At 43.2% G+C, this 14,462-nt stretch overlaps 1 protein-coding gene across 7 annotated transcripts in view; it reads right to left on the reverse strand.

Annotated features, from left to right (window-relative positions):
- The window catches only part of herc1 (HECT and RLD domain containing E3 ubiquitin protein ligase family member 1), an 82,812-nt gene that overhangs the window by 35,663 nt on the left and 32,687 nt on the right, over positions 1–14,462 (reverse strand). For 6 of the 7 annotated variants that reach the window (XM_049563512.1, XM_049563498.1, XM_049563493.1 and 3 more), the window contains exons 23-36: positions 12,563–12,923; positions 9,298–9,418; positions 9,132–9,183; positions 7,153–7,424; positions 6,017–6,232; positions 5,760–5,880; positions 4,445–4,682; positions 4,178–4,350; positions 3,241–3,396; positions 2,509–2,615; positions 2,325–2,435; positions 2,067–2,237; positions 1,472–1,711; positions 1,297–1,380 (exon numbers count right to left, since the gene is read on the reverse strand). In XM_049563512.1, coding sequence (XP_049419469.1) covers positions 1,297–1,380; positions 1,472–1,711; positions 2,067–2,237; positions 2,325–2,435; positions 2,509–2,615; positions 3,241–3,396; positions 4,178–4,350; positions 4,445–4,682; positions 5,760–5,880; positions 6,017–6,232; positions 7,153–7,424; positions 9,132–9,183; positions 9,298–9,418; positions 12,563–12,923 — 2,423 coding nt within the window. The remainder of the gene's footprint in view (positions 1–1,296; positions 1,381–1,471; positions 1,712–2,066; positions 2,238–2,324; positions 2,436–2,508; positions 2,616–3,240; positions 3,397–4,177; positions 4,351–4,444; positions 4,683–5,759; positions 5,881–6,016; positions 6,233–7,152; positions 7,425–9,131; positions 9,184–9,297; positions 9,419–12,562; positions 12,924–14,462) is intronic. The other variant, XM_049563521.1, reaches the window with a different exon arrangement.

The following is a 14,462-nucleotide window of genomic DNA, read 5'->3' on the forward strand; positions in this document are numbered from 1 at the left end:
CATCATTCAGATCGGATTTAAGATTTAAACTTTTTCAGAGAGCAGAAGAAAAAGAGCCAAATAACATGAAGGAAAACAGCAAGTTAAGTCGACATGAGAAGCTTCACAACTTCTTAGAAAATTCTGACGTTTCTGACATGATAATAAAATGCTGATTCTTGCTTTTCGCCTGTTGGACCACTCGTCATCACAGAGCAGGTGGAAATAAAAGATTTACCTGGAGAGTGAAGTGTGTTTTTAATATCATTCATTTACGGTATTTACAGTGAGAAGGAGAACGCACATTAATCAACATTTTTACAACGTCACATGGTGTCCACAGGTATGAGAATGGGCGTCTGGAGAAGGATCCCAACACTGCACTGTATGTGGATGATAAATGGTGTCGTAGTCCACCTCCTCTGTTTAACGATGGTCGAACACTCATTCACACCTGGACCCATCAAACCCTAATTTTACACATGATGGCCAGGTTGGTCAACGACTCACATGTGACCTAAACGACTCTGAAAGTCAGAGCTCGCGTGATCTCAACGACTCTTTCAGGGTTCACACCCACACAGAGTTTAAAGCCGACGACTCTGCACCAGTCCGTTAGAACTGAAGGAGCCTCTTGGATGAGAGGTGAAACGTCTTCAACGTCCAGTCGCCTACGATAAGCACTTAAGATTACCATGGCCTAGACGACTGAGAATCTTCAACAACTTCTTCAATTTTATGCTTTTTAAGACCTTTAAAGAGCTTTTTTTTTTAACAAAAGTTAAGACAGATTTTTGGACACATCATCTTTTTCTTATTCAAGTGCTGCAGGTCAGAATTAAGATCAGTAGTACATGTGTGATCCAGTGCAGAGGGAGGTTTTATGAAGGAATATTGTCATTAGAGTGAGTTGGGTTCATCTACATTTTGCCAACAGGTCAGTGCAAGTGAAAAATAAAAACACAGTATGAGGTTCAGTGGGAGAAGGACCACAAAAGGACCATTTATATGCCAGATAGTCACACTGTGTTACATGAACTTTGTGAAGAAAAATGTGTTCTTCTCACATGTCTCTGGTAAACGAAGAATCCCAAAATGACAAATTGTTGATCAGCGTTTAACAACAGCAAAACTATATCGAATCATCTGATCACAAACTCTCACACAACTCGTATAGTATAACTGAAGTCTCATTCAGAGTCCTGCACCAGATCAGGTACCTGATGGTAACCTGCAACAAGCTGTGTAAAAAAAAAAAAAAAAAAAAAAATATATATATATATATATATATTATTTTTCAGAATAAATATCTCTTACCTTCTCTCCTGGGTTGCTGCTGTAGAACATCACACAGGGGTAGAGCTCTGTGGCGTCGACATCCTCGAAGGCTAACTTTGGTTCCTGTGGGATCACAAGTTCACAGTTAGAGATGGATGCAGAACCCTGAGGAGGAGTCTGCTGTGGTAGCTGATGTCGAGCTGACGTCTCTCACCTCTCCGTTCTTGCCGAAGGAGATGGTTCTGGCCTCCATGTCCAGGACGCAGGTGATGAAGTCTCCCTGAGTGAAGCTGCTGAGCGTCAGTGTTTGCTCCCCGTTGTGATACAGGTTCCCGCTGTACGCTCGGTACAGCCACATATCTGACGTGGTGCGGTGGTTGAAGTCGTGCACGGGCCATCGTGAAACACCCACACACGTGCCCTCGTTGCCTCGGTTCTCCTTCACGATGTAAAACTACAGAAACAAAACATGAAGGGAATCGAAACAGGCAGACGACTTTTGTGTAAAACTCTCATCAGTTACTGCCCCGTCATTACTTCAGTCCTTCCATAATTATTTACAATTCAGCCCTGATGTTTACAACAGCTGACTCTTGTAACTGTACCAAAATGTACAGAGAAACTATGAAGCACAACAGCTATGATAACAGTGGTATTTTTTATGCCATGTATAAAGACAATTATAGGATAATCATATTGTCCCATGCCTGCAACAGATTAAATAACGATGAAGATAATTGTTTGTCGCAGCTCTAAACACAGACACACACACTGTTACAGCCCAACGATTTAATAAAACAGTACTCTACCTTCCACTGGTAACATCCAGAGGAGATCCCAGTGGACGCCAGGCCGTAGCCTTTCCCCCCACTGCCATGCGTCAGCCCCTGGCCATTCTCCACCACACAGCACTGAGCCTTCTCCGGGTCAAAGGACACTTCCTGTATGGGAAGGTTCTCGTCCTCCTCCTCTGCCTCTCCCTGTGGATTAAAGACACGTCAGTCACTCAGACAAATAAATGCTAATCAACACACACGAGCAGGAGAGGAGAACGGTCAGTTTCTCACCTGCAGTTTGAGTTCGTGAACTTTTTCTTTGATCTGGACCGAGTGTTTGGCCTGAGCGACAGGAGCTTCCCACATGCAGTCAGACAACAGGGCGAACAGACGCTCTACGACCTGGAAGAGAACAAACTGTATGAGCTCACTGACTGTTACTGAGGACCTGTACCGAGCAAAGAGAGTGGCACACCTGTGTCATCTGGTCGTCCTCCATGTTGGCCTCACAGGCAGGAAGGACGGCCTCCAACACGTGAAGAGCGAGGAGCCGAGTTCTCAAGTTTCCCACCAGAGGGACCCCTGCAACCAGCAGCCACCAGGGGGTTAGAATATATGACCTTCACATAATCCGCTCCAAATGAATCTATATTTTTAAAGTCATTACTAAAAGTGTGTGTCACATAAAAACTAAAGTGATGGTCAAAGTTGTCACAGTGAAATTTAAGGTGTGCTGACGGATTCACGTCATCAACTCACGCATATGAAGAGGTTACATAAAACCAGAGTGAGCGTCCTCTACTGACCAATCAGACTGCAGTGTTCACAGCTCCACCTTTTAGTACCAGATCTGTGTGCTAGGTACCCCAACAGAGGGGGGACCAAACATGGGGACGCTAAGGAACGCTTCTGTTGGGACCATCCACAACTTTTCACCATGGACACAGCAAATATGCGTACTGAACTGAACTGAACTGAACTGAACCAGACTGCTTGGTGTAGACGGAGCTGAGGATCCAGTGGAGTGATGAGATTTAGTTGCTCTTTTAAAATCAATCTTTTAAAAACTTTTCATTACTTTAGTATTTGTAAAACCCATGTAAAGATGTAAAGGGTAACCAGCAGCACTGATTTACCAAAAAATTTTAATAGACAAAATATGACGATCCATGGTTTCCATCCAACAGCAGTGACAAGCTTGTTGTACCTGAGCAGCATTTCTGCGCTGCGATGTTGAGCAGCACTTCAGTCCATTTAGGGGAGGCCATCTTGGACTGGATGGCCTTGGAGGACACCACCCTCCTGAGGAAGACGAGGAAGTCTCCGAGATGAAGCTCAGCAGTGTGCTGCTTACGGATTAATGCTGGAAAAAAACAACAACAACAACAACACAATATGTTACAGGCCATATGTTGATTTCATGGAATACAAACCTTTATTCACCTTCACTGCAGACACAGTTAATGAGGGGGACTTCTTTCAAACTGGACGTTATTTTCCCATGTTTTTGTGTCTTAGTGTCGTATGGGAACAACATATCTTTTCATATCTATGTCTTTTTTGTGTGTTTTCTGCTCTCTGTTTGCTTTTTGTTGTTGTTGTTTATTGTCCCTATGATGTCAAAAAATGTTCATAAATAAAAAGTATTAAGAAAACTAGAATTACAGCCTCCGCCCACCAGTCCACCAACCTGAAAACAATGCTTCCGGCCGCAGCTATCACCGGCACAAAGGCATAAAAAATGTTGTTCCCACGAATTACTTAGGCACAAAAACATGGAAAAATTGGGTCTAGGATGAAAAATACTGGATTTTTTTTTGTTAAAAAACAAATCTATTTAAGTATTAATCACAATTTAATGATTTGAATGTTCAAAACCAGCTCCAGTTTCCTGATATAACAACTGACTGTAAATGTGTTTGTTTTCCACATTATTATAATTTTTTTGTTGACAAAAATAATTCTTGTTGTTAATAACAAAATTTTATTATATTCCTAACTTAGTTGTTACCAAGACTTCTCATATGAATGTAATAACGGTCACAAACACAGTGAACTTCCGGTATCATCAGACACAAGAGGGACAACATGGCGCCCTCGTCAGGTCAATAAAACTGACTGAACAAAAAGAGGAACTTCATTACCTCTGAAGTCTTTCTTCTCAGAGTCCGCACTGTCCTCATGTTTGCTGTCTTCCTGGTCTTTCCCAGAGGACAGGAGACTGACTCCGGCCTGAGACAGCAGGTTCTTCAGCTGACTGCAGAGAAGGTCCAGCAGCGACTGGACGACTTTGGGACTCAACTTGTCTGCATACGTCCTGTGAATGGAAGCAAAGACGCAGCTGTAAGTGTCATCTTTTCTTCAGGTTTACAGTTCTGATGTCTCCATTGCTCCAGTTTTAAACCTCTTACCCGGTGCTGATGGCGAGGATCTGCAGCAGGCGGGTGGACGCCACCTTGAGGGCGGTGCTGAGCTGGGACACTCCGGGTTTCTGCAGCAGCTGGAGCGGCTGCCCCAGCATCGTCTCTGTCCCACAGAGCTGGGACAGCACGTTGAGCAGCCCACTGGAGATGGCCAGGGACACGTCCACTGGCTGGTAGCGAACGCTCAGTGCAAACACAGTCACCAGCAGGAGGCGCTGCTGGGCTTCTACATGAGGGAGAAGAAACGAGAAGGAGATAAAAGCTCCAGACAAAACTCATCCAAAACAGACCGGCTCCCATATGATGCTGTAACGTAGAGCTGAAACAATTCCCCGTAAAGACTGGATGTTAAATTTGGCTAATTATGCCGATTTTGAATCAGCTCTGTGTCACTGCAACCTGAGGAGTAACATTAAATGCAAATGGACACCACTCAGCCTGGAACTCCTCGCTCATCCACCAACACAAGTCCTCCTGATGACGTGAAATCCGGGGACCTCCACTGGCAGATGAGCGGAAAGCTCCAGGCAGCACGGTGGAAAGGCAAACACTGGTCATCTGCACAAAATTCCCACACCTTGATGACACAGAGCTGGTTGAAAATCAGCAGTTTTTCATTTAAATAACATAAATCAATACAGTGGCTCTTTATGTTTTCACAAACTGACTGCAGCATTTCATTTTCTGATTTTATTTTACTGAGCAAAACTTACTGTTGGCTAACTCAGGGGCATAACCACAGAACATAACATGCTGCAGTCAATTTGCAGTCTGACATTCATTCATGTTATTATGATGACAGTCACACTCACTCACTCACACACTCACTCACTCACACACACACACACACACACACACACACACACACACCTCACGGTGGGGCATAAAATACCTCCAAAAGCAAAATATCAGGTGGTGTCAGCAACAACTGGAGCCTAATTCCTGAATGCAATTTAAACAATAAAAAATGTTGCTTCTTTTAAAAAGAAAACCAATGAGTTGTTAATTTCAGAGGCCTTACTTAATTTCTCTTTTGTACATTTACTACTGCTCTTTAATATGCAGAACTATCTCTTATCCTATTACGCAATAAGTCAATGGATTTATCATTAGAAGACTCGACTGTTAAAATAATCAATAGCTGCAGTCGCACTGTGATGTTTTCAAGGAGACTGAGATCAGAAGGTTCACACACACTCTCAGGTGAAGTTGCCAGCTGAAACATTTAATGATAAATGTCTGTGATCTGTATATTTAACATCTTGAATAACTTCAGGCCGATGACAGTAGCAGTCTCTGTTACCTATGTGGTGTTTGTTTGCCTGCAGCGCCCTCTCCAGTGTGACAGACAGCTGCTGGTAGATCTTATGAACAGCTGTTTGGATTTCCATCTGGAGGCTCCTCTTCGCTGCTTTAACTCCGTCCTGCAGAAAAGAATGATGCACTGGTTTGTTAATAGATAAAAACAATATGGTTATGACTCTTCTGTAAATCAACTGCAGTCAGAGGGATTTCCATTAACATTAGCTTAAACTCCACAGCAGCTGACGGGCCTCACACCTGGTAGTGATGTAGCTGCACGCTCTCCCTCTTCAGCCCTCCGGTGCCCACGGTGCCGAGGCCAAAACAACCTGCCAGGAACTGCAGCCTGACGGAGGTGAGCAGGGAGGAGGACTGGAAGGCACTGCTGGATCGATCTGCGTTCCCAGGCTGGCTGCCCTTCTCCTCCATGCCGGAGATCAACACCACGATCTGGTGGAGTGCCTCCAACCGCAGCTGGAGATAATAAAACACATCCCAGCAGTCAGGTGGAGATTTTCACTGAGTCACAAGTCCACTGTATTTTATCAGTATGTGGCAGCACTGTTAACAACATGTTGTTATATTCAGAGAATCTAAATTATGTGTTTGACCTCTACATAGTTTTGGTTTACAGGATGAGTCTAGTGATTTTTTTATATGTGTGTGTATCTACAGCCTGATGTATCTTCTTCCTCCACTGTTGTTAAAACACACCAGTGAGTTACGCTGTGTCACTGGCTGACATGATCTTTCATCACCATGAACACACACACTGTAGTTTATTTATATCTCCACCTATCGTAGAGGAGTCGCACATAATTGGCTCAATAAATGGATTCCCCTCCCGTGCTTTATCTGTTATGTAATGATACTTTTATTAAATGATGATGTAAATCCATGTTTTATGGCTGTTGGTAGAAGTTTGCCTTCAGGGCTTTAAGCCAGATAGACCTGATGTTTTAGGACAAAGATTATGGTTTGGGTTCAAATGAAACATTTATTCCAGAAAGGTTCACAGCTGCTGTTTTATGTGTGTTAGTTAGACTCAACTGCATTTAACCAGTTACAGTTTTTATCTTTATGGTTAAAAGCAAAAAAGAAGGGATGACAACTTCTTCTGTAACAAACCGTGTCAAATGGACAAATTATATTGACTAACATCGACCACAGGCCCCTGAATCACACTGGATCAGATCAAAATCTTATCATGGCAGACTTTGTGATAACAGCAAACATCGAAACATTGTCCAAAAAATTGATATGATATTGTATCATGACGAAACTAGTGATTTACACCTCTGGTGTCTGTTGTCGAAATACATTTTAATACCATGTTTTATTACACAAAAGAAAGTGACCTGTGTCTCCCTCAGAGTCAAAGAGAGACCCCTCACCTCTGCCCGGCTCTGTTGCTGCTCCATGGCCAGGATCGTTGCCTGTGGGCTGGTGGACATACTCTCCTCTGGCTCCTTGAAGGCTGGAGCCAGGCCCACATCTCCACTGATGAAGCTGACCATGTTATCAATGAGAGCATGGATGCCCAGTGAGCGGCTCAGGTCCAGGTCTGACTCTTCATAGGAGTGTGCCGAGCTGTAGCTCCGCTGGCGGCTCAATTTGGCCCTGAACCAGGACTCGGCCAGGGAGTCTGGAGAGCTGTGAGGGAAGCCTGAAGAGAGGAGGAGAGCAGAGAAGCCTTTCAGCTGCATAAATGCACAAGAGAACTGTTCTGATGGATGGGCCATGTTGCTTTTAAGCACTTAGGAGCTATGCAGTGCGATGCTTTATTACTCTATAAAAGTTCATCAAATGGCCAAATGCTGACTCTTCATGCGGGCACAAGCCTTCATCAGCCATTATGGATTCATCTATAATGGGCGCGCTGAGTTTCCAATACCCACTGAGGAAGAAATGCTGCAGCTGAGAAGTGAAATGGTGACCAGAGCTCGTGTTTCCATAAAACAACTGACAGCACTGGTGTATCAGTGCTGATGATTTCTTTATAAGTGTGACTGGTAACTCCATGAAAACTCTGACAATTCACATTCTGCACTGAGAATGAGCCTTCATTGTGCAAAGTAACAAAAGCTTCATCCACACTGATAGGGTTCATTTCAAACAGTGTTTTAACATGAAATCAACCACTGTTCACACGAGCGTCTCGCACAGTTTTTATCATCTCTATCTCTACTAACTTGCATGGGCATTCCTGTGCCGGTGTAAACAGGAAGGAAAGTGTTTAATAGTCAGAGCTGGCGAAAAGTAAGACCAGAGATTCATTTGCTTGGAGCAACTGTAACTGAAAGTAACGTATGAGTGTAAGAGCCCGCACACATGCCGCATCTTTTACCACCTGGAAAACGAGAGGTCAGGCGCTGGATGCTACTCTTGTGCCTTTTCTGCGCGACGGCAGGTTGTGTCTGAGGTTGCTAAGCGACCTTAACAAGCACCGTATCATAGTCTAACTACCTGAAATCCTGAGTGCAGAGCTGATCTGCTTCTAGGCGCTGTTGCTGTGTGTCGGCCTGTTGTCTGTGGGACAGATGTAAAGCTCTGACAGCTCTGCACTAACATGAACATGATTCAGAGTTTTCAAACTAAAACGGGGTCAGGAGCGTTTTCAAAGGTCTCCTTTTCGGGGCTCCAAAACGCCAGAGTAGTGTGGATGTGAGGTGGAAACGTAGCAAACGTAATGGATTTTAAAATGGACCTGCAGTTGTATAGCGCCTTTCTAGTCTTCCAATCACTCAAAGCACTTTAACATGTCACGTTCACCCGTCCACTCACTGGTGGCCGACACTACCATACAAGATGCCACCTGCTACTCAGCTTAAAAACACTTGCATACAGATGGAACAGCCATCAGGAGTAATTTGGAGTTCAGTATCTTGCCCAAGGATACTTCCCCACCGATCTACTGATTAGTGGACGACCCGCTCTACCTCTGAGCCAAAGCCGCCCCCAAAATGAAAGAATATCAGTGTGGATGTAGCCGAACATTCAAAGCAGAGGAATGAACTGTTATTTGTACAACAGGCACATCTGTATGGTCTGTATTTCTGTTCGCAGTCTATGCCTCAGCACAGAGAGTAGAATATGAAGTGTCTTGAAGTGAAGCTCAGAACAAAGCCCTCATCATGAGAGATGAATGGGGTTCATCACAGTTATGGAGGTGTGAGCTAACGAGAGGAAGAAACATGCCATCGTTTACTTGCTTGGAGCTCCTCTTGTGTTTGGGGCTCAACTGCCCCAAAAGAAGCAAATAAACTATCCACACAGGAACCGAGAGACAGAGAGACAAGAGTAACACATGATTGATGACCTGAATCACTGTCACTCGCAGCATTACACAGAGCACACAGCAGACGGGCTTTACCTCTCTTTTTGTGAGAGAACGCCAAGTCCAGGTCGACATTTCTCCTCCCACTCTGAAAGACAAAACAGAGACTGATGTCACTGAACTGTGATAAAAACGCAGAAGATCATCAACACAAAAATACTACGAGTAAATGTGTGTGTGTGTGAGAGAGTGTGTGCTCTACCAGAGTGTAACCCTCTTCGTCTGACTCGGGCTGCGAGAGGTCAGACTCGCTCCTGGACTTCATCAGTCTGTAACTGGGGCTGCTCTGCACAGAGCGGCTCTCTGCACTCAGACTCTCGCTCCTGAAAACACAAACACGTCACTGTAACTGTTGCATTGGCGTGAAAAAGACGATGAATCAGTTGCTAATATAACTGAACTACACCTTACCTTTATATACTTTTACTCACTGTTTACAACCTGTTCACATCTCTACATATGTATCACTTCTCATTACCCATAAACAGTTAATACAACCTTTCCAAAGCACAAGAACATTATGGGATGGTCATGATTTTTCCAAGGTGTACCTCTGCCTCCTGAGTAATGTTTCGGCTCTGTTATCCAGAAACAGCTATATTGTACAGATTTGTTTTGTTATAGTACAAAAAACTATCTTTGTCATATTTTTATTGAAACTTTTCTATTCTATATTTATGTATTGAGTGTTGCAGTAATTTGCCTTATTTTTATTCCTCTTAATATGATCATTGTATGTTTAATGTACGACCAAAAACCAAAGCAAATTCCTTGAATGGAAAACATACTTGGTAATCAACTTATGCTGATTACCAGACAAACTGAGTTATGTCTTGGGGGAAAAAAACGTAAAACTGTAATTGCAAAACACGTGAAAATATAAATAAATATTCTGAATTTTTCTCTCTTTGGAAAGTGCCCATGGTATAAGCGGGATAATGTGTCAACGCATTAGACAATTCTGGCATTCCTGTCGTCCAAAACGTCCTCGCAGGCATTATCCCTTCGTCATATTTTATGTATGTTACATATATATCTTATATCTTAATACTTCCATGATATATCTGAGTCTGATCACATCACCTTAGCCTCAGCTGAACTTTAGAATACATTTAAAGGGCGGGACCACCTGCGTTCTTTACCATGTTTTTCAAATGGTAATTCAGCCGTTAACAAAAAGTGGTTATGTAGGGTTACAGTGCAGAACACTGTGTCACACCAGTACACCCCCCACCCCCCACACACACGCGTCAATTACTGACAGTGTAGCACGCAGTGTGAGGAAAGTGTTCGCTTGGAAGATGTGAGCTGGGAGGTGGAAGATGGTGCCATTTTGTTTTTATTAAACCAGGTGAGACTCACTGAGATTGAGCATAAAACCATATTTGTGCTGTATAAACACATTTACAGATCTATAGTCGGTGCATTACCTACAGTAGATGGCAGTCAGCACGCTCTCAATCCCTGTATTTCAACTTCTGCACTATGCACACGTTCAGCGGGGTTAAAAGCCAAGACGCTGAGTGGACCAGGTGCCGGGTGTTTGAGGTGCAACAGACTGAGCAGAGTTATTTTGGTTTAAGTTGTTTTTTTCAATAAACATTTAGATAATCGATTATTGACATCTGTGAATCAATACTGAATCATCTACGTCCGCATCATGATGCATCTAAGAATCAATTATTTCCACCACTCCTTGACTTAAATCATTGTTTTTACTTGTGTGATTTTATTTTCAGACATATTCAATGGAGGGAGTCCAAGATCTAAGAAGTTCACCACCAGTGAACGGTGGCTTCTCTGTGACTGTTGCACACATGACAATAAAACTAAATCCATAGCAGTTCCCATCACTCCACCGAATGTGTCCTCACTTAACACACAAAGGGCGAGGCTATAGTGTGTTCACCGTGACACATTCTGTTAACACCCTTAAAAGCACAGGTGTGCCACACGCCCCGGAGATCTGTAAGGAGACACACTCAGGTTCAAGGTGCTCCAGGTGGAATGTGTACCATAAAACTATACATCAGCACTCAGATGAAACTTGTTGCAACACGTGAACTGTAGGTGAAGAACTTTTAAGGTCACCTGTGAACACTGATATCAGCAAAATTCCGACAGAAAATTCCAGACACACCACATGGCGGCCTGAGGGTGTGTGTGGCCTGATAATTCATATAACTATGAGCCTCTTCAACACCACAGATTCATGGACTGGACACACACATTTTTTTGGCAGTGGGTAGAAAAACAGACTTGCAGATTTTAATCTTATTTTAGTGAGTCTTGCATTCCAAGAAAAAACTGGCCAAGATACAGGTCCTGTTAAACTTCCCCGTTGCCTGACGCCTTGTTGGTTCATTAGTCTTTCTGACATCGTGTTCAAGCTCAAATATTAAAGAACAGGTTTCAAAATTGTCTTAAAATAAAACTCATGCCCAACTAGAAGATTTTGGTCCCTGTAATGATTCCTCCTCTCACTCCTGGCTGCAAAGACATTCCTTCCTAAAGTGATTCTAGTGTTAGAGTTACAAGACAAATCTTCAGTCCTTGTTCTGCACAAAGATGCACACAGTCAGTAAGAGCTCATACGAAGCTTCAGCAGTCTGAGTTAGCCAAATTAATTCTTGCAAAGTTGTAGTCTTTTTAGTAAAAAAGTTCCCACTTTGTTTCTATTATTCCAACAGAGCTCAGCGAGGAACACTGAAACACTAACACACCACACTAAAGAGACTGACTCTGGAAAATACCTCCATGATATATCTGAGTCTGATCACATCACTTTAGCCTCAGCTGAACTTAAGAATGCATTTAAAGGGCGGGCCCATCTGTGTTCTTTACCATGTTTTTCAAATGGAAATTCAGCCGTTAGCAAAAGGTGGTTATGTAGGGTAACAGTGCTGAACACTGTACATACACCCCCCCCCCCCATGACAGGTCACAGAAGTTCACCTGTTGGAGGTGAGCTGTTTGTCTGCAGCTCTTCATCATCATCTCACTGTGGCTGTTTCTGATTTCACTCTCCCTCTCTGCCGTATTATTAGACTTGCCTTTATTGAAAAAAAGCTGCTAACAAAAATCCACTAATTCAGTGATAAACACACTTTATTTCCTGTGGTTTCTTCACAAGTTTTTTACATAACAAAATGATCGGGGACTTTTATTGTGAAGCACCAAAATAACAAAATGTTGAGTTTTCCAGCAGCTACTTCATACTTCATACAACACAGTTGGGGAACTGCAGCAATGTCCCAGATCTTTTACTTTGGATTCATTTTAGAAGGAGCCAGTATCTCTCAATGGCCAGTCCGGACAAGGGGAACGATCACAGTGTTCATGTGGGAACGGCAGTGTTGTTTAAAAATGTGACACTGTTCCTTAATACTTTGCCTCACACACAGTTTGTCTCAATCTACAGTAGAGGGATATTTTTCTGTCTGTATGACGGTGTGTGGCGCTCTAACCTGGTCATGAAGCTCAGACACTCCTGTGTTCCTGTGGCCGACTGCGTCTGACCCTCCTCCTGGTTCTGCTTGCTCAGCTCACCCAGCACGGGGCTCACCCCGAGCAGCAGCAGGGCGCAGCGGTGGATCACAGAGTTACAGGCGGCTGTGTACAGGTCCTGACCCTCGGGGAGACCCGTACTGCCCCTCCTCCCCTCCTGAGATAGAATGCCGTCCTCCTCTCCGCCTCCTCCTCCTCCTCCTCCTCCTCCTCCTCCGCTCCTGGACACAGAGCCGGAACCCAGTCCAGTGCTGCTGCTGGCCCGCTCTCTGTCCCGACTGCGAGCGACCTCCCGCGCTGAGAGGAAACATTGAAAGATTTCTGTGTGGTGCAAGATGCACATACACACAATAAAACACACACACAAGATGCTGGGTTAGAGGAAAAGCAGCAGCCACACAATACACCTAAGGTTTCCCAGAGGTCAAAGTTCATAACCAAAGCTCATGCCAGTGCAACGCATCAAAAAGCGCACTTACACGTTTCAACTGTTTTTCTGTTTATTGAACAATCAGATCTTTGTACATAAGCTAACAATTAATTTAAATACATCTACTGTTCCACCAGTGCGTCAGTGCGACGGCCATCTCATTACAGTGCATCAGGAGATTACACATGTTAATCATTACATGTATGAAACCACAGAACGTCTCTTTCCATTAAACTGACTGGTGAGCTGCTTGACATTTGTTTGGCTGCAGCAGCTTCCCACAACTCCTTAAAATAAACTTCTACTCACAGTAAGAGAGATGAATATAATTTCTTACCTCGCTGCAAATCAGAAACAGTTGGGATAACTGTTGAATTTAGAGCTAAACTGACCATACATTTTGCTTGACATGGTAGTCGGTGTAACTAGGGGTGTAAGGATCCATCGATCTGGATCGATATAACGATGTAATAACCAATGATCCAGAGTCATCGATGCAAAGTGAAAACATCACTCTGTATCATCATCTTAAGGTTCTGCTTCTGTTTTAGTTACAATTATTTACATTATTTATGTGTTGTTTTTATGTTTTATGGCCAAAAGTAAATAAGAAAGGTAGAGCAGCCTCTTCTGTAACAGATTATGTCAAGTGGACATAAAATATTGTCTCATATTGGTGGCAAGTCCCTGAACTGCACTGAGTTGAAATCATATCGAGGCAGACTTTGTGATATCGGCAAATATTGTATCATTGTCCAAAGAATTAATACAATATTGTATTGTGATGAAGACTGGTGATTTACACCCCGTGTACCAGTGTTTAACAGTGTTCAGGCATACACCCATTACATTACTTGCCAACCGTCCCCTGCAGCCCTTTGATTTTTTTTATCAACACTTAGTCGGACAATTCAAAGTGTCTCTCTGTACAGAGGCAGCTGCAGAATCGCAGCACAGAGTAGCAGGAGTCAGATTTCACTGATCATGTTGTACAGTGTCGCAGGAACGAGTCCTAAAACCTTTCTGTACTCTCAGTCAATATGTCTTTAGTTAGATGTCTGTAATAATGTCTGTGGTTAACATGACCTGAAGAAACTTAAACATTTTGCTCAATAACATAAAATATGTCAGTAAATATCCCACTGTGAATTCTGAAGCTTTTACGTGTCTTAAAAAAGATGGTTGCTAACAAGTGGCTAAATGCAACTACAGAAAGTCCTCATGCTGAACACGGCTCTACAGCCTTACTGGAGTGGCAGCGTTAAGTCACGCTAACGTAGTGTAGTTTGTTTATAGCCTAACGCTTTTTACTTCTGCCGACTGAATTTCGGCTTAAAAAATCCTAAAGTGGTTTAATTTGTGAAAATTATCTTGCTGGACAAAACGTGGACATACTATAAATGTTCCCAAAGGCTTTTTGACGAGGGAAC

This window comes from Epinephelus fuscoguttatus, linkage group LG2 (assembly GCF_011397635.1).
Source record: "Epinephelus fuscoguttatus linkage group LG2, E.fuscoguttatus.final_Chr_v1".
NCBI lineage: Eukaryota > Metazoa > Chordata > Actinopteri > Perciformes > Serranidae > Epinephelus > Epinephelus fuscoguttatus.